General features: G+C 35.6%; 1 protein-coding gene across 3 annotated transcripts in view; it reads right to left on the bottom strand.

Annotated features, from left to right (window-relative positions):
* SPDYA (speedy/RINGO cell cycle regulator family member A) overlaps positions 1-21,398 on the bottom strand; it is a 39,517-nt gene extending 18,119 nt beyond the window's left edge. The window contains exons 1-5 of one of the 3 annotated variants that reach the window (XM_059891509.1): positions 21,080-21,398; positions 17,113-17,365; positions 15,168-15,226; positions 13,053-13,138; positions 5,367-5,538 (exon numbers count right to left, since the gene is read on the bottom strand). In XM_059891509.1, the coding sequence (XP_059747492.1) occupies positions 5,367-5,538; positions 13,053-13,138; positions 15,168-15,226; positions 17,113-17,365; positions 21,080-21,148 (639 nt within the window). In that variant the 5' untranslated portion in view covers positions 21,149-21,398. 3 annotated transcript variants of the gene reach the window in all.

The raw sequence follows: 21,398 nt of genomic DNA on the forward strand, positions 1-21,398 counted from the left end.
ATACATGTGCAGTACTGAGACCAGTGCTCAGAAAGTATTAACATTACTTTCATTGTGGATCTTTTATCTACTACCAAACTTGAAACATCACTTAATGAAATGACAGATGTCAGAGAACACAGAACATTGGGAAACCATCAGATGTGAAGTCAAGCTCTGGTTCTGCCATTTAACTGTGTATCATCTTGAGTAAATTTCAACCTCCGTGGTCCTCAGTTTCATCAGTTATAAAATGAGAATGCTACAATCCTCAAAAGTACTTTTGTGAGGATAAGAAGCTAATTTATATGAAAATATAAATTTGTAAAGCACAATGCAAATGTATAGTATAATTATTGTAAGCCAGTTTGTAGCTAGTATTGTAACTTGCATTTATTTTCAGATATGTGACTAAAAAATGGGTTGGCAGTGTGCCAGTACTGGGCTCTTAATAACAAATGCATAGAACACTTAACTAAATTTCTTAGCATGTATCCCCACCCCCACCCCCCAAAAAAATTATATATCTGGATATCTGGATAAGGGTCAGTGCCAAGGCTACTCAGTAAAGAATTGTTCCAAAGTCTTGTTTATTTTTAATGTTTTTTTATTGAAGTGCAGTTGATTCACAATGTTTCAGGTGTACAGCAAAGTGATGCAGTTGTATACATTCTCAGATTATCTTCCATTGTTGATTATTACAAGATACTGAATGTAGTTTCCTTGTTATACAGTAGAAGTCCTTGTTGGTTTTCATGGATAAGAAAGTATGAAAAAGAAATGGAAGCTTTAAGTTTGATTATGTCAGTCAGTTGTATTTACTGAGTACCTACTACAAGTCAGGCACTGTTCTAGATGCTGTACACGTAATAAGCACAGAATAAAGACCCTCTTGGGGACTTCCCTGGCAGTCCAGTGAGTAGGACACAACACTTTCACTGCCGAGGGCTCAGGTTCAATCCCTGGTTGAGGGAACTAAGATCCTGCAACCTGCACAATGCAGCCAAAAAAAAAAAAAAAAAAAGACCTTATTGGAATTTATATTCTAGTAGGAGGAATAGACATCAGCAAGATAAGTAAGTAAAATAGAGTGTTATACAATGGCTAAGTGTTGTGAGGAAAACCAGGAAAAGGAGTAGGGAGTAATAGAGGGACGTACTACTTGCTATTTTACCAGCTTTATTGAGATGTAACTCAGATATCATACAATTCACTGGTTTAAAGTACAAAATTCAATGGCTTTTGATATCTTCAGGGTAGTACAATGATTACCACAATCAATTTTAGTACATTTTCATCACTTCATAGAGAAGGCAGTCACACTCCATTCCCCCCTCCCTTCAGCCTCAGGCAACCACTTTCTATGATTTTGTATTTATGTATTCTTCACAGTTGATGTAAATGAACTACGTGGCTCTCTGAGGACTGGCTTCTTTCACTTGCATAAGGTTTTCAGCATTCATCCACTTTGTAGCATGTATCAATACTTTATTCATTTTAATTGCCAAGTAATATATCATTGTATTGATACTTTGTCTATCATCCATTAACTGCTGGACATTTCAATTGTTTTTACAACTATTGACTATTATGAATAAAGCCGCTTGCTATAAACATTCATGTAGAAGTTTTCAAAAAATATCTATTTTTGGCTGTGCTGAGTCTTCATTGCTATACTTTCTCTAGTTGCCGTGAGCAGGAGCTACTCTCTAGTTGTGGAGCATGGGCTTCTCGTTGTGGTGGATTCTCTTGTTGCAGTGTACAGGTTCTAAGGGCACATGGGCTTCAGTAGTTGCTGCTCCTGGGCTGCAGAGTGCAAGCTCAGTAGTTGTGGCACACGAGCTTAGTTGCTCCATGGCATGTGGGATCTTCCTGGACCAGGGATCAAACTGGGATCCCTTACATTGTAAGGTAGATTCTTAACCACTGGACCACCAGGAAAGCCCCATGTACAAGTTTTTGTGTGAATATAATTTTCATTTTTTTAGAGTATAAAACTAAGAGTGGAATTGCTGGGTCATATGGTCTCTGTTTAGCTTTTTGAGGAACTGCCAGACTGTTTTCCGAAGCAACTAAATGATTTTACATTCCCACCAGAAGTGAAAGTTCCAATTTTTCCACATCCTTGTCAATATTTGTTATTATCAGTCTTTTTTTTTTTTTTTAATTATAGCCTTCCTAGTGCATGTAACACACAAGGCAATGGCACCCCACTCCAGTACTCTTGCCTGGAAAATCCCATGGATGGAGGAGCCTGGTGGGCCGCAGTCCATGGGGTCGCTAAGAGTCGGACAAGACTCAGCGACTTCACTTTCACTTTTCACTTTCTTGCATTGGAGAAGGAAATGGCAACCCACTCTAGTGTTCTTGCCTGGAGAATCCCAGGGACAGGGGAGCCTGGTGGGCTGCTGTCTTTGGGGTCGCACAGCGTCAGACACGACTGAGTGACTTAGCAGCAGTGCATGTAAAGAAATATCTCCTTGATTTTGATTTTACATTTTTCTGATGGCTGTTGAACATCTATTCATGTGCTTTTTTGCCCATCTGAATATCTTTTTTGAAGAAATGTGTATTTAGATCCTTTGCCCTTTAGAACATTGGTCTGTCTCTTTATTTCTGAGTTTTAAGAGCTGTTTATATATTTTAGATACAAGTACCTTATAAGACAGATGATTTGCAAAGATTTTCTTCCAGTTTCTGGGCTGTCTCTTCACTTTAATGGTGCCCTTTGAAGAACGAAATTTTTAAATTTTGATGATGCTAATTTTTTAATCTGTATTTTCTATTCTTGCTTGTGCTTCTGGTTATTACATCTAAGAAACCTAATCCAAGGTCATGAAGATTTAACACCTATGTTTTAAGAATTTTATAGTTTTTAGCTCTTAAATATAGGTCTTTGATCCATTTGAGTTAGTTTTTATATATAATATGAAGCAGGGGTCCAGGTGCTTTCTTTTGCATGTGGACATCCAGTTGCTTCAGCACAATTTGTTGAAAAAGATTATTCTTGCCCCACTGAGTTTTCTTGGTACCCTTGCCAAAAGTCAATTGAACATAAATTTCTGGACTCTTCAATTTTTATTCCATTGAGGGAGATACTATGCAATATAGGGGTAAGGAATGATTTCTCTGAGGTGACACTTAGAGTTCTGCATGAAGTGAGGAAGTGAAGCATACTAACTAATACCTGGGAGAAAGCATTCCAGATAATAGGAATGGCAAGTGCAAAGACTCCAAGGTGGGACGGTCCTTGATAAATCTGAGGAATAGCTAGAAGGCCAGTGTCGTTGAAGTGAAGTGAACAAATCTGGGAGATAAAGTCAATGAAATAAGGGAGGAGAGCTGGCAGACCATGTGGAGCAAGATAAGGAGGTTGACTTTTACTCTGTGAGATGAGAAACCTCTGAAGGTTTGTGAGTAGAGGAGACATGATTTGATTTCCTAAAAGATTTACTCTGGCTGCTGTGAAGAATAAACTATAGGAGAGAAAGACTGTGAGGGAGTCTATTTGGAACGTCATGGAAATAGTTGAGGCAAGAGATGACAAAGTAGGGTTTAGTGGTGGAGAAGGTGAGAAATGGTGGGATGCTGGATATTTCTTTAAGATATAGATCTGAAAAAAAAAAAAAAAAACCCTAGGGTGACAGTTTTTGGCCAACAACTAGAATGATGAAGTTACTGTTTATTGACATGTGGAAGATTGTAGGAGGAGCAAGTGTGGAGGTCTGTGTGGGAGAATCAAAAACTTTTCAGCATGTTAAGTCTGAGGTATCTACTAGATAATGAAATATGAAGTAGGAAGTTAGATATGCCAATCTGGAATTAGGGGAGGACTCTGTTAGTTCTCAGTGCTGAAGCCTTGAGAGACTGAACTTTTCTGTAAATCCCACTGACATTTTCAGTGTCAATGAAATGAGTGAAAAAGTCAGTGAAAAATCAGTGAAAAAGTCATTACAACAACTGACTTTTCAGGTGTCTAAAACATTGTAGTCTTTTATAAGCCACATCATTCTCTAACAGTCTGGTGCCAGCAACCAAGGTAATTCCAGATCCAACAGAATAAAACTGTTGCAGTTAAAATGTGAGTCATTTTATTTTAGGAGTGGTGGGCAGTCTACCATGAGTAAGCATTGCCTATCCTGACCTCTTGCCTCCAGTGCCTCCTCCATGCACTTGGCTGAGTGTTCCATGGAGCTTGAAGCATTTACTTTGATAAAACCGAAGTGCTCAAATAAGGGCACCATTATACCAAGGATGGCAACAGGTACACAAATTACCCACTCCTGACCTGGGGAAGCAGTGACAAAAAATAACAAGACAGGAATTTTTCAATGCCCTGTAATTGAAATGAGTCCTTTAAATTCATTAATGAGGATCCACTAATGGAAGAGAGGTAGTCATATATACTCATCCTTTCATATTTTTCTACTGAATATAATCATGTGCTATACAGTCTTCTAAGTTATTTCGGAATCTTTGCATTTCTCCCAATATTCAACAATTCTAATTTAATCCAAAACCATGTATAACTTCTATAACTTCATCTCATTAATAAATATAATTAACAAGATTAGTTCTGGACAGAGTTCTGTGACACACTTCTAAAGTCTTCTCTCAGGTTAGATACTAATCCATTAATTGGCTTCTCTGGCCTAGATATGACTAGGTATGACTTCATTTAATTACAGCATTATCTGCCCAAACTTTTCTGAACTAGTTCTGGCTTATATTAATGAACTTAATTAATTACATGAACTAGTTACTGCCTTCCATTAATTTTCTACTCCAATATTTTTAGTTTGAAACATTAACTTTCTTTACTGAAAACCAGAACATCAGATAAAATAACTGATCTTTTAATTTAGTGTCCTTCTGCTTTACATTAATAGAATCTGTCATCAAGGAAACTTACTTTATGTATGCTATATGAACAGAGGTATAGTTTTTAAGCTTATTTAAATTTATTTAAATTTTAATACCACACTGTTTATATTTCAACCTTGTGAATGTGAAATTTTGATAATTTAGTGGAAATTATTATTCAGCTCCAATGTTATTACCCTGAGGTACTTTGGAATGTGCACACTATTTCTTCCTAATATATTGGTGATCCTTTAGAGAAGAGAAATACACTAAAATAAAAAATACTTTCTATGGAAGTAGTCTGTTCAGAAAAAAAGAAATGACACTTTTTAATTATTGTGCTATAAATTTAAAATATCAACATTTTAATATACAAGTTGTACTCATGGTAATCATCAAGGTTAACAGTTTACCCTTCATTTACAAAAAAAATGAAGCATTAGAAGCACATTAAAAAACAAGACAGGGAAAATTACATAAAGAGAAGACAGAGATTATATATATAAAGCATTTAAAAATCTTACCTCCTCACAGCATCGCCTGCTTACAATAGCCCTATAGTCAATTCTATCCCAGAGTTGGTCCCTTAACTTTAAGAAGTCAGGGAATAATTTTCTCCAGTTTTTCCCTAAAGCCCATGGAAAAATTTCATATTTGGATTCTTCTTCATCTTCTTCAACTGTATTAGCGAGATACCTAAAAAAGAAGACCAACAACTCAAAAAAGAAATGGGTAAAGGACAGGAAGAGAGTTTATGCACATACAAAAAACCCAGCTTGTTTATAAACACAATAACAGATGTTCAAGCCTTATGAATGATTAAAGAAATGTATATAAAAATTAGAGATACAATGAATTTTACATTGTTGAGTTCTGGATATTTTTATATTCCTATAAATTTTGAGCTTTGTTCTAGTATGCAGTTATTGAAACAGTCTGATCCTTTCAAGTCTTGATTTCATGATTTGTTAGATAGATCTGGAGCAATGTTCAGTTTGGGGCTAATTACTCCCCATTAGGGCAAGATGTTTCCAAGTACTCTACTCAGTACTGAATTATTCAGTGTGAACTGGAAGTTTTTTCAGTCTGGCTGGTGCGAACAGGCACTATTTGAGCCATGGGTGAATGTTAGGCACTGTGTTCCCTCTAACCTTTTCTTATGGTCTTTCTTTACACTCAAATACCTGAGGGGATTAGGCATGCACAGAAGTAGGAAAACAGGACAGATAAGAAGAAGAATCATTAGCCAATCAAAACTGATATATGGTAGAAGTAATAGACAAAGACACTAAAACAGTTACAATTATTCCAGATGTTCAAAAAGACAAGTAGACACATTGAAAGTATACTTCTAGAGATGAAAACTTTGTGTACAAAGAAAATTACACTGAGTGAGGGTAACAGCAGATTAAATGTCACAGAAGAAAAGATTTGTGCACTGAAGACATAGCAATATAAACTATCCAAAATGAAACACACTGAGAAAACAAAACAAAAATAATGAACAGAGCATCAGTAAGCTGTGAGACAACTTCAAGTAGCTTAATAAAGGTGAAATTGGAATCCCTAAAGGGTGGTGGGTGGACAAAAAAAAAAAACACCTGAAGAAATAATTAATGAAAAATTTTGAAATTTGATGAAAACTATAAACCCACAAAGAAGTTGAATAAACTCCAAAGCACAAAACATATAGAACATTACACCAAAGCATATCATAATTAATTGCTTAGGGCCAGTGATATAGAGGGGCTTCCCTGGTGGCTCAGAGGGTAAAGTGTCTGCCTGCAATGCAGGAGACCTGGGTTCGATCCCTGGGTCAGGAAGATCCCGTGGAGAAGGAAACGGCAACTCACTCCGGTACTCTTGCCTAGAAAATCCCATGGACAGAGAAGCCCGGTAGACTACAGTCCATGGGATCGCAAAGAGGTGGACACAACTGAGTGACTTCACTTCACTTCAGTGATATAGAGAAAATCTTAAAAGCAGTCAGAGAAAAAAATAAGACACATTACATTACACAGGAATAGAGATAAGGATGAAGCAGATTTCTCACTGGTAACAGTGCAAGCTCCATAGATGATTTTCTAAGGGAAAAAAAGGCAACTTGTAATAAAAAGATTTATAAAACATATAAGGAAACAAGGCAAAATGAACAGAAACAGGCTGTGAAGTGTGAAGATACTGTAATTAACAAACACCCAATAAAAGGGGGTCTTAAAGGCAAACAGAAAGGCAGGCAAATGATCCCAAGTGGAAGGTTTGAGATACAAGAAGTAACAGTAATGAAAGATACATAAATATGTGGGCAAATCTAAACAAATGTTGAATTTATAAAACAACAATAATAATGTCTGACTTTTTAGAGAGCATCATGTAGAACTAATGGAATTGTAAGATAAGAGAACATAAGTTGGGTCTTGTAATTAAAAATAACTAGGGTAATTGCTGAAAGAATAGGTGTAGAATGTAAGATTTCCAAAGAAGTAGAGGAAAAAAGGTGTCAAAGGTAAAAAAATTTTAATCTCAATTAAAAAAAAGATAAAAGTAGGGGGGAAAGAAGAAACAGGAAAAAAAAAATGGAGTATTTACAAAGTACAAAACAAGATGGTGGGAAAAAATGCAAATATATAAGAAACAAGAGTATTTTTTTCTGTAGTGAAAGTGAACTACAGCTACACATATCAACAGAAATTAGCCTCAGAATAATATCATAAAGCAAAAGAAGGAATTTACAGAAGACCGTACATATAATTTTTATTGTACAGCCCCAAAATAGGAATAACCAAATAATATATTATTTAGAGGTATATACATAAAACAAAGGAAAGCAAAAAAATGATTACTTGTGGAAGGAAGAGGCTCTAACTGGGAAACTGTGCTGTGAGCTTCTAAGATTCTGGTAATGTTCTGTTCTTAAGTCAGGGGTACATGAATGTTTGTTTTGCTTTTATTCTTTCACACACACATACATATACACTCCAGTCACTCTTCTGTAGATATTTCACGTTAAAAAATTTTAAAAGCACACACAGAAGTGTGAGTACATTTCTATTCATACACAGTATGAATACCAGTAACATACACACTGGTTCATATATAGAGAATTATTTCTAGACAGATACATATGAAACCGTTAATTATCCTTGAGGAGGGAGATCAAGATCTTGAGATACGAGAAGACTTACTTTTAATTGTATACACTCCTATGTAGTCTTTTTAACCATGCACATATTCATATTTGTGTATGTGTATGTGTGTCTCAGTTGTGTCCAACTCTTTGTGACTCAATGGACTGTAGCCCACCAGGCCCCTCTGTTCATGGGATTTTCCAGGTAAGAATACTGGAGTGGGTTGCCATGCCCTCCTCGAGGGGATCTTCTTGACCCAGGGATCGAACTCACGTCTCTTGCATCTCCTGCACTGGCAGGCAGGTTCTTTACCACTGGTGCCACCTGAAAAGTACTCATTCATATTTAGTTACATTAATATGAGTACTTATATATTTTTATTCTCCCTTAAAATAATTATATATTTTAGTATTATTTTACATTATATGTGTATTATTAATATCATAAAGCACTTCATTGTTAAACTCAGTTATTTGAATCAAATTGTGTCCTTTGTGAAATTACATCAAGTAATTTCTCACTTTAGTATCCCTAATAATTGTTAGTAAACTGTAGATAGAGTTGGAAGAGGTTGGCCCCTTTCATGCTTGCTGATTATGAAAAATCTATAATGCACATATTGAGTGACACACTCAGTATGCCAGCAAATTTGGAAAACTCAGCAGTGGCCACAGGACTGGAAAAGGTCAGTTTTCATTCCAATCCCCAAAAAAGGCAATGCCAAAGAATGTTCAAACTACCACACAATTGCACTCATCTCACATGCTAGCACAGCAATGCTCAAAATTCTCCAAGCCAGGCTTCAACAGTATGTGAATCTTGAACTTGCAGATGTTCAAGCTGGATTTAGAAAAGGGAGAGGAACCAGAGATCAAATTGCCAACATCCATTGGATCATAGAAAAAGCAAGAGAGTTCCAGAAAAACATCTATACCAAAGCCTTTGACTGTGGATCACAACAAACTGTGGAAAATTCTTAAAGAGATGGGAACACCAGACCACCTTACCTGCCTCCTCAGAAATCTGTATGCAGGTCAAGAATCAACAGTTAGAACTGAACATGGGACAATGGACTGGTTCCAAATTGGGAAAGGAGTATGTCAGGCTCTATATTGTTCCCCCTGCTTATTTAACTTATATGCAGTGTACATCCTGTGAAATGCCAAGCTGGATGAAAACAAGCTGGGAGAAATATCAATGACCTCACATATGCAGATGACACCACCCTTATAGCAGAAAGCAAAGAACTAAAGTTTCATAAAGAACTGATGAAAGTGAAAGAGGAGAGTGAAAAAGCTGGCTTAAAACTCAACATTCAAAAAACTAAAATCATGGCATCCATTCCCATCACTTCATGGCAAATAGATGGGGAAACAGTGGAAACAGTGACAGACTTTATTTTGGGGGGGCTCCAAAATCACTGCAGATGGTGACTGCATCCATGAGATTAAAAGATGCTTGCTCCTTGGAAGAAAAGCTATGCCAAACCTAGTAGCATATTAAAAAGCAGAGACATTTCTTTACAGACAAAGGTCCGTCTAGTCAAAGCTATGGTTTTTCCAGTAGTCACATATGGATGTGAGAGTTGGACTATAACAAAAGCTGAGCACCGAAGAATTGATGCTTTTCAACTGTGGTGTTGGAGAAGACTCTTGAGAGTCCCTTGGACAGCAAGGAGATCCAACTAGTCAATCCTAAAGGAAATCAGTCCTGAATATGCACTGGAAGGACTGATGTTGAAGCTGGAACTCCAATACTTTGGTCACCTGATGCGAAGAACTGACTCACTGGAAAACACCCTGATGCTAGGAAAGATTGAGGGTAGGAGAAGGGGTTGACAGAGGATGAAATGGTTGGATGGCATCACGGACATGATTTTGAGCAAGCTCCGGGAGTTGGTGATGGACAGGGAAGCCTGGCGTGCTGAAGTCCATGGGGTTGCAAAGAGTTGGACACTTCTGAGCAACTAAACTGAACTGATAATGCACTATGTTACAGAGGACCCTGCTAGGCTACAGTCCACAGGGTCACAAAGAGCTGGACATGACTGAGCAACTTCACTTTCACTTTTCAATAGGACCACATTATGATTTCATTCTACATTAACAATTTTTCAGGCTCCATGCAATGAAATGTCTGTATCTTACACATGTAAGTTGTCTTCTAATTTGAAATAGATTTTTCTTGGAGCAGAGTCCATTTATTTTGCATAAGGTTAATTATATTTATTCAAATAAAGACTTAAGAAATTCTACATTAGCCATTGAGGTATGCAAAAAAAGTAAGGTACACATTCCTTGCCTTTAAGGAGTTTATAGTCAAGTAGAAAAGGCAACATGAAAAAAATACATAACTAAAAAAGAATATAGAAAAATAATAGTAGAAGTTCAGTGTGTTAAAAGAATACATAGAAAATAACTTGAAACCTACAGCCCAGATTATTGTACCCAGCAAGGATCTCATTCAAGTATGAAGGAGAAATCAAAAGCTTTTCAGACAAGCAAAAGCTGAGAGAATTCCGCACCACCAAACCAGCTCTCCAACAAATACTAAAGGATATTCTCTAGACAGAAAACACAAAAATGGTGTATAAACTCGAACCCAAAACAATAAAGTAAATGGCAACGGGATCATACTTATTAGTAATTACCTTAAACGTAAATGGGTTGAATGCCCCAACCAAAAGACAAAGACTGGCTGAATGGATACAAAAACAAGACCCCTACATATGTTGTCTACAAGAGACCCACCTCAAAACAGGGGACACATACAGACTGAAAGTGAAGGGGTGGAAAAAGATTTTCCATGCAAATTGGGACCAAAAGAAAGCAGGAGTCACAATACTCGTATCAGATAAATTAGACTTTAAAACAAAGGCTGTGAAAAGAGACAAAGAAGGTCACTACATAATGATCAAAGGATCAATCCAAGAAGAAGATATAACAATTATAAATATATATCCACCCAACATGGGAGCACCGCAGTATGTAAGACAAATCCTAACAAGTATGAAAGGAGAAATTAACAATAACACAATAATAGTGGGAGACTTTAATACCCCACTCACACTTATGGATAGATCAACTAAACAGAAAATTAACAAGGAAAAAAAAAACAAAAAACATGTATCTATAAAGTTCACTAAAGCAAAGCACAGTAAAATGAGGTATGGCAATAAAAGGCGTTAAATTTATCAAATAAAAAAAAAAAAGTGCTGAAAAAGCTGTCAATAAATAAATAAATAAATAAATAAATTCAAAAAAAAAAGAAAATAACTTGAAATAGAACCGTGGCTGAGAAAATATTTAATGAGAACTATTGAGTTGGGTGGGCTTCCCCTGTGGCTCAGATTGTAAAGAATCTGCCTGTAATGCAGGAGACACAGGTTTGATCCCTGGGTCAGGAAGATCCCCTGGAGAAGGGAATGGCAACCCACTCCAGTATTCTTGCCTGGAAAATTCCATGGATAGAGAAGCCTGGTGGGCTACAGTCCATGGGACTGCAAAGAGTCGGACACAACTGAGCGACTATCACTTTACTTCACATTAAGTGGGGTTATATCAAAAGTACAATTAGATATAAAAATGGAAATTATGATTCATGTTACTTTTAATATGAAGCTTATAATACAACATGCAATAAAACCTGACATGCTACTACACAGTGTAAGCTAACAAAGTGCTCTGCTGGTAATAATTTTACAAAGCTGGTCAAATCCAATTTTGGGCATGTGGTAACATTTAAATAAAGTTTATTTTGGCTTGTTTTCAATTTTCAGGTGAGAAAAAAACTACAAAATAGATATTGCATCAATATACAGATATAATACTAAAAGACACATTAACAACAATACAGCTTAGTGTCAAATGGCTGGATGTGGCCACTGGCAAATCATACCTAAATCTGTGTCCCAGTTCCACTGCTTACTAACTTTTGTGATCTTGGAAAGCACTTAATCTTCCTAAGTTTTATTTTTCCTATCTGTAAAATGGAGATAATTTAAAAATATATCTCATAGGAAAATTAAATGAGTTTATAGAAAACATTTTTCTGGTGTCTCGCACATGATACTTAAATTAGCAAATACTATTATGTTCCTCCAATTTAGCAATCATCATCAAATTTTATACTGAGTTCACTTTTTCCTATGCATGGGGAAATGTATCTCCTGAAAACATGCAAAGATCAATTTCTTCTAGTCCTATTTCTTGAATTGCATTCTGAATTAAGCAGACTTTAAATTCTTCATTGCTAATAGTTGCTGTGATATTTAACTTCAATATGTTTATATGTAGCTCCTTAGTTAGGTACTTAAAATTATATTCATATATTTCAAACTGTAGCATTGTATCCAGGTACTGGGCTTTTGATACTGAGATTGTCTAGAGTATTTTCCACAAACTGTTCAACTTAAAAGGGCAATAGTTATAATGATTTTTACTAAATATTAAATTTCAAAGAGGATATTCTGGCTTTTGACAAGTCTCTAAGTCCAAAAGAAGAAATTTTGGGGATAATTTATATGGAACACTATATAAAGTATGACAATGTGAAAAGTACAATACAAACTCAAGTGGAATATTAAAAAATAAATCTTAGGCATAAGATCAATGAAAAGAACATAAGAAAATCCTATTAAAGTAAAAAAAAACATACAGCTTTTAAACAGGAAGGCCTATTCAAAGATATATACCAGGGTTTAAACAGCCTCTATTTTAAATAAGGTATTGTATATATTGCGCTTCCCTGATAACTCAGTTGGTAAAGAATCTGCCTGCAATGCAGGAGACCCTGGTTCAATTCCTGGGTCAGGAAGATCCTCCGGAGAAGGGAAAGGTTACCCACTCCAGTATTCTTGGGCTTCCTTGGTGGCTCAGCTGATAAGGAAACAGCCCACAATGCAGGAGACCTGGGTTCCACCCCCGGGTTGGGAATATACCTTGGAGAAGGGAAAGGCTACTCACTCCAGTATTCTGGTCTGGAGAATTCCATGGACTGTATAGACCATGGGGTCACAAAGAATCAGACACGACTTATAAATAACTACCATAAAAACTACCACTTAGTAGAAAGCATACTTACAGAGCAATAAAGAAATTTATCCTGGTATGCTCATTTACAGTAAATTTAGCTCTCTTGAAATAAACAAAGGTCATAGCCAAAAGATACTATAGAGAAAAAAGTTAAAAGTTAAAATTAATGTTTTGCTTTCATAAGTAAAACTGCTTTAAACTAGCTGTCTTTCTATGCTAAAACAATAAAGCATTATTTATCCTTATTATAGAAATACCTATTTGAGTCCTTATTTTTTGGCTTCCTTTAATCCATATGAACAGTGAGAAATAGTTCTGGATCACTTATGACTAAGTCATAATTGGAATCAACTCCTAAATTTTATTCTTGCCAATATCTTTTGAACCCCAAACGCATTTTTTTTTCTATTATTCAAACATATAAAGAAGCTGAAATAATAATCAAGTGAATAACCATACATCCTTTACCAAGATTCATCAACTGTTACTCTGTTGCCACACTGGCTTGATGTGTGTGTATATACAATTTTCCCTGCCTCAACTCTTTGAGTTAGTTGTAGACATCCATACTCAAAATAATTTAAAAAATAACTTCTAACCAAAAATTAGAATCACATGGCTCTATTTTCACTGGGAAAAGTGTTTTAAATGTATTACTAGGAAGACATGTCTAGCCTGTTATTAGGACCCATGCCAGGTTCTGCCTGTTCAAGTTAAAAACAAGTTACAATACAAATATATTAGACTCCCTTTCATAAAATAGCTAATTCATCCTACCTTCGCAGGTTTGACCACAAAGGTGATTCCAAGTTCTTCAAGGTAACTTTCAGTAGAGGACTCGATACTAGTTTGTTAAGATACACTATTCCTGGTTAGTTACTTTAGAGGCACTGCCCCCTGCTGTCCAACAACTTTAATTACCGATAAGGCACTTAAAACTAAAATTTAAACTTTAGAAGTCCACATGAACTGGATATTTGATATTAAGGCATTACTGTTAATTTTTAAAGGTATTAGTGACACTGCTTATGTTTAGAAAGATCTCACTTTTTAGAAGTACATCTTTAAATATTTATGGATAAAATGTTAGGCTGTCTGGGGTTTGCTTCAAAATAATCCAGTTTTGGGGACAGAAATGAGAAGAAACAAGAATGGCAATGAGTTAATCACTGTTTTAGCTTAGGTACACAGACGGTCTTTGTTCTATTATCTCTATTATAATTTTAAATGTACTACCGCATGTTTGAAATTTTATAAAATTAAAATTTCAAACTTTAAAAGAAAACCTCCAATTTTATTTTTGTTATCTTAAGCTTAAAATAAGAGAGTTTACATCAATATTAAGTTAATGGGTATTTAATCATGAGGTAGTCTGTTAATTCCCTTTTCTGTTGGTTGGCACATTATCTTAAATGTGATATGAAGTCATGTCGCATTTTCTGATATGACTAACTGGTCTAAGATGACATTTATAAAGCTGAAATTCTAACTGTTTGGCTAAACCTAAAGAGTACAGAGACATCACAATCCCTACTGTATAAATCAGCATCATGATGTTCTTTTATGAAACACTGATTCCTATACAAAGAATAAGATAAACTAATTTTACTCTACAAGATTATTGGGATTTGTTTCATTTAAATTATCTACAAAATATTAAAATGTATAATCAACCACTTTTATCAGATGTTATTACCTTATAGAAGGTAACAATTCTGATCAAAACATATTAAGCCTAATACAGCAAATATTTTATAACTATAAATGGAGTATAACTTAAAAAAATTGTGAATCATATTGTACACCTGTACTGTACATCAACTGAACTTCAATTAAAAAAGAATCAAAAGCAAAACCAAACCAAAAGCACCCAACCAACCAAACAAAAAACATATTACGTCTATATTGATTCTTGTTTTAAATCAAACAAATATGGGTTTAAGATCATATGAACCTAAATCAATAATACTTTACAATTCCTTGAGTATAGATGGAATAAATGTATGTTGTATACTAACGTATAAGGATTCCATTTTGAAGGAGCAACGTTAAGTTAGTTCTTTTCTTAACCTTAATTAATAAGATAGAAAATCATTATAAGGTTCATTAGACAGTCCATTAACATAAAAATGCTAGTTAATGATTATACTGTTATCAAATTTACCTTGTCTGCAATTTTACAGCAGCAGTCCATCCACAAGAAATCCTGAATTAAATCGTCATCTACAACAAAAGAAGGCTATGACTTGTCTTTTGAAAACAGGTTTCCTTTTGAAGAATTAATTTTTACATGAGATTATAAACAATGCTTATAAATCACACAAAATGGCTGGACTGGTATTGTACAAAGTATAGTTTTTGGTTCTTTAGTGTGTTTACCACTGCAAGCACTGTACAGAAAACTACCACTTTATTTTTTGGCTTCTTCCTACCTGATTTGCTTTAATATATAGCCCAGACTAGAGGGGGAATGCCAGAAGTGTTTGATTTACTAAATATTCCAGTAGCTCTTTTAGGAATGTTTTGGGTAGCTCTAGATGGGCTCTTTGTTAATTTCCAAAACAAATCTTTAACAGGTGGAAATGGAATCTGATAAAAAATAACTCAGTCATTAAGAAATAATGACTCAATGAATACTCTGTTTTCTAAATATCTTTTTTTTTTTTTTAACCACTTTCTCCTTTTAGGTATAGGGTATTTTTAGTTTTGGGTTCTTTTTCTATCCTCATATTTATCTCATCTCTGTCCAATTATCTATTATCCAAATACACATGAAAATGTCTATGTAAGGAAGATTTAAAATTCATTAGTTATTTATAACATTTAATTTTGGAAAGACAGTGTTATGACAAAAAGATCAACAGAAAAAAGTACTGTTAAAAAGAATAACATCCAAAAAATAGGTAAAAAACACTCACTTCAAACAAAGACTCAAATACATAATACCAAAATATATGTGTAGCTGTCAGAAAATAATTTGGAAAAAAATCCACTTTTTTCCATTTCTCCCTTCATTTTTAGTTAAATAACTAAGTATAACTTTTTATTACATCCTAGGAATATTATCAGTGTAGTCAAATAAATGGAAAGTTCCAATATGTATCGACTTTCTGAGAATAATTAATCTCTGCCTTGTTAATTCCATTTCTATTTCTTAAATTACCTAAAATGGTAGAGCCATGTATTTTCCCTTATTTCCCACATTCAGTTATGAATAACAAAAAAGTTTCTGGGTAATAATTTTGCTCTACTCTTAATAGAGAGGGAACCCCCATCCCCCATTTTTTAAAGACTTCTGTCCTCTCAGAAGGGCAAATACTCTTGTCCCTAACTCTCTCTTCTTTTATGCATCTCTTTTCCTTTATAAGCAAGGAAGGTTGTTACCTCAATCTACCAGTCTGTGATAGCTACTTGATTCAGTCCCACAGATAAGTACCAGAATCTATCTATCCAACCTTTTATTCTGTCTACCTTACTACCTTACCTCAAAAAAAAAAAAAAAAAGGTCCTCTTTCTTGGGCCAGGAGAAATACTACAAAGTTTCTTTTTGGTTATTTTTAAGATTATCAGCAAAGCAGCACTGTTTCAAGATCTGAACAAAATTCAATTTTATTATATGAACATTATGATAAAACATAGTTAATTTTTAATAATATTCCCCAGAGATTATACTGAAACTTCTCTAAGTTGACTAACCTTGCCAGTTTGCTCAGTTTTAGCACTGAGTCCTGGGAAACCCCTCCAGCTCAGTGACACGAGTCAGTTAGCTCACCTGAGACTTTCTGTGTATTTACTTTAGGTCAAACAAAACTCATGCTATGACCTTGAATTGCCCAGAATTTATATTTGACACTTGAATTAAGTAGACTAGAAGCTAGATGAGTCAGAATTTCTACTCTAAAAGTAACAAAAACAAACAAAAATCTAGCAGTGGGGGGAAAAAAAAACACAACAGACTAAGGCAAAAACAAATTTGGTTGGAGATGGAAAATCTGACACAGAAAATAACAGCATCCTTTTTGATTATCATGAAAATGATAAAACAGAACTTACATTCTCTCATTTTTAAGTACTTTATAATTACCTCTATTACAATATTTTAAACCTACCAAATAATTTAAAGAAAGCAGTCATTTCCTGACGCTGTATAACTAGACAGGGTCCTTTGGGGCGTTTAGACTTGTTGCTATTATGTGCATTTTTTTCAGATGCTGGCCAACTATCTTTAAAAATAGGACGCTTCAGGGTAATGGGTTTTTTAGGCTGATGCAATCTATTTGACCCCGATTTTACATGTACAGTGACAGTAGGTGGTGTCTCACAACACAGCTGATTATGTCTCATTTTGGTTTCCCACGATTCCTGTAAAAATAAAACACAAAGTTATTTATCACACTCTTGTTCACTTCAAGAAAAGCTATGTTTCCTTTGGGTCTAGTATGCCTCTATTCCCAAATAATAAAATACTGCATACTATTTTGCTTTGACTACTAGGGAACTAAAAACCAAATTTTAAAGTTAATTATAGAAACTGTACTGAGTTTATAATCTATTTGTGGTATTCTTTTTTCCTGATAATTTTTATTCTGCTTGTACTGACATAATTTTATATGTTTACTGTCATCTCAAATTTTTTATAGAATAAGGCAAACTGCTTTGAGAACTAATTTATTATCAATATCATTATTATGTTAAAAAGCAATTCACATACACACAAACATTTTCTAACTGGTTAATTCCTGGATATGTTATAAAACTCACTGATTCAACAAGTGTTTATTGATATTTTTGAAATGTTAAAAACAATTCTAGCAAACAAATGCATGCATTGAGGGATTCTCATAAATTGATCACTTTAATTTCTAAAGTTGTGAGTGTATGACTATGCTATTTGAGTGGCTGATTACCAGTGTATATGAATGTAAACTGCTTTAGTCTAATAAAAATTGAAAGTTAATCCATCAGTATTTAATGATATGCATAATCACTACTACATTTGATGGTAATTAGTTCACATAATTACTAGTATTACTTTTATGATCAAAGTATTTATAGGGTACTAGGAAATGCAGTTATCAATAGCAAAAGCAGCAAACTACTTTAAGACCCTAATGAGAATCTCTGAATCCATAACTAACAGTGACCCAGACAGTCGTGCCTCCCTCAATGTTCAGTGAGTTAGGTACAGATTCTCCTTCCTGACCCTCAGAAACTTCCCTGCTGAAGGAAGGAATGGAAAATAAAATTGGATATACTGAGTCTAGATCAGAATTGTCCAATATAAAGTAAGCCACATACATAACTTTGTATTTCTAAAGCCACATTTAAAAAGCACAAATAAGCAAGTCATTTAATTTTACAAATATACTTTATGTAACTGAATATATCCAAAATATAATTTTGGCATGTAATCAATATAAAAACTAAGAATACATTTTACATTCTTCTTTTATACTAAGTCTTTGAAATCTGGTTTGTATTATACTTATATCTCAATTTTGAATGCTAAAATTTGCAACAGTTAGTGAAATGTAGTCTTGCCAAAACAATGATCTAGGAGGTAAGGGAAAAATATTTTATATTCCTTCAATATTTAATTGTAAAGTAAAAATTCTTCAGTTGCACCTGCCACATTTCAACTGTTTAATAAGCACATATGCCTAGTAGCTACCCATATTAGACAGCACAGGGCTAGATTATGAAGAACCAGGCAGAGTAAGTTATATTCAATTACTTTTATATATAATTCCTTCTCCTCTACTTTGCTTCCCTCCTCTCCACTCCTCTTTCTTCCTAGATCCTCATCTGTATCTTTTTTTTTCCCCTCAAAGAAAGAGCAGCCTTACAATCTAGATGGAAAAAACTAGTCATGCTTCTCACATTGGGGTGTGAGGGCTAGGCTTAGGGAGTGAGGGACAGATGTGCCAGAAAACAGAATAACTGTAGCACTTCTCCCAGAATATCACTTTTACTTAATGTTAAGCAACGTAAGATAGTGTTGCTTTATTAAAACAACCTGGGATATATGATGACAGAATGCAAATTTTCTATAAAAAAAAATAATGACCACACTTTACATTATTCTGCTTCATATAAAAATTGAGAAAAGAGAAACAGAAGGAAATTCCCCAGTAGAGATTCATTGAGATTAATAAGCAAACACTGGCAAAAGAGTTATGGAGAAGGAGCTTAAGGAGAGAAGGTATTAACGATAAATTTTTGTTCAAATTCCAACCTTAGGTAACTTCAATTTTTGCTCTTCATTTAGACATACTAAGAGAATGGCAATAGTCAAATGAGAATTTTTTTTAAGACAGAGGCTAATTTTTTAATAATTCTTTTAAAAAATTTATTAATTGAAGGATAATTACAGATTTTTGTTTTCTGTCAAACCTCAATATGAATCAGCCATAGGTATACATATATCCCCTCCCTCTTGAACCTCTCTCCCATCTCCCTCCCCATCCCATCCCTCTCACCCCTCTAGGTTGATACAGAGGCCCTGTTTGAGTTTCCTGAGACATACAGCAAATTCCCTTTGGCTATTTTACATATGATAATGTAAGTTTTCATGTTACTGTCTCTATACATCTCACCCTCTCCTCTCCTCTCCTCTCCTCTCCCTGTGTCCGTAAGTTTGTTCTCTATGTCTGCTTCTCCATGGCTGCCCTGCAAATAAATTCTTTGGTACCACTTTCTAGATTCCATATGTGCATTAGTATACGATATTTATCTTTCTCTTTCTGACTTACTTCATTCTTTATAATAAGGTCTAGGTTCATCCACCTCATTAGAACTGACTCAAATGTAGTCCTTTTTATGGCTGAGTAATATTCCCTTATGTATATGTACCACAACTTCTTTATCCATTCATCTGTCAATGGACATTTAGGTTGCTTCCATGTTCTAACTATTGTAAATGAACACTGGGGTACATGTGTCTTTTTCAATTTTGGTTTCCTCAGGGTATATGTCTAGGAAAGGGATTGCTGGGTCATATGGTGGTTTATTCCTAATTTTTAAAGGAATCTCCATACTATATATAAGACAGGATTTTAAAGTATGACTGAAGTCAAAGGGACAGAACTGGCTGAGAATAAATGTTAAAATACTGGACAAAAGACCTGGATTAAAACCTGATTCTCACCAGTGATATGATCTTAGGTTATTTAACTTCTGGGAGTCTCCCTTTTCTCACTTGTGATACTGAGATAATAAAAGCACTTATTTTTTTTTTAGAAGCTGGTACATAGTAAGTATTCATTTAAAGTTACCTATTATCAGGTATTGTTATAATACATAATGCACAGTGCTCAATGTTTGGCAAAAACTCAACCTATGGCAGCACTATTACTGTATCGTTTTTACAGGAAGAGGTCTTTGAAGGAAAGAGTCCCAATATGACAGATAACCAAATTTCACCTCAACTAATAAACGTAATTTAAATGTTAAAATTTTATTGGTAACAGGCACCATAGGTACATTTTAATGTGCTTACGATAAAGAATAAAGTTTGTAAAGAGACAGGCTCTCAATTACTTCTAAAGTGGTTTTTTTTTTGTTTTTTTTTTAACTGAAGCTAGCTGGCCTACAGTTTTACTGGAAATGTTAGGAAAGGACATTTGTAAATTTTGATAAATGGGCTAAGGGCATAGCCCTGAGATACAGCAACTCAGGTCTCAGGATTCTGGTGCAGATGCTCCTGGAAAAAAAAGATGCGTTTAATGGGACACAAGAGGCAGAATGAATTAAAAACACTGCTATCCCGCGCTCAGCTGTATAAAGCAGGGCGGGCTGCGGGGAGGCGCGAGCTCTTTCCTAAAGGCCTTCCTTTCCGAAGGGGGGAGCGCGCGCTGAGAGGGCACGTTGAGCCCTTGGGGACGCGTCTCCTTTGTCCTCTCCCCCGCCGACTAGTGAGCACAACCAGCTGAGCTGGTGAGCAAAGTGCGGCAAACCCCAACAAACACAGCCGAGGGGAGCGCCCTGCCTCCTCTCTCTACTGCACCGTCGTCCTCCATCCCGCTCCTCCCGGCTCTGCGCAGTCCTAGCGCTACGCCTCCGCCTCCCCACCGGCACCTGAGGAAACTCAAGGGCTGAAGTTTGAAGAAGGGGTCGAGACGCCGCCGCCGCCATAGCCTCACACATTTAGGCTGGCGCGGTTGGAGGCAAGAGGGGACGGAGGGACCAGACACAACCAAAACTGTACAGTCGCCGGTGAGGCCCGAAGCCGGAGAGCGAGCGGAGGGTACCTGCAGAAACCTGAGGCTGGTGAGCGAGGGCCGGACCGACGGCCAGCCTTTCACAGACGCCGAACGCTCCAGACGGTTACTCGCAGTTCGCTCCACCGCCGCACCGCGGGCCCCGAGACCTCCCGCCAACCCGAGCGAGGCCAAGG

The sequence above is a fragment of the Bos taurus genome, chromosome 11 (genome assembly GCF_002263795.3).
Source record: "Bos taurus isolate L1 Dominette 01449 registration number 42190680 breed Hereford chromosome 11, ARS-UCD2.0, whole genome shotgun sequence".
Taxonomy (NCBI): Eukaryota; Metazoa; Chordata; class Mammalia; order Artiodactyla; family Bovidae; genus Bos; species Bos taurus.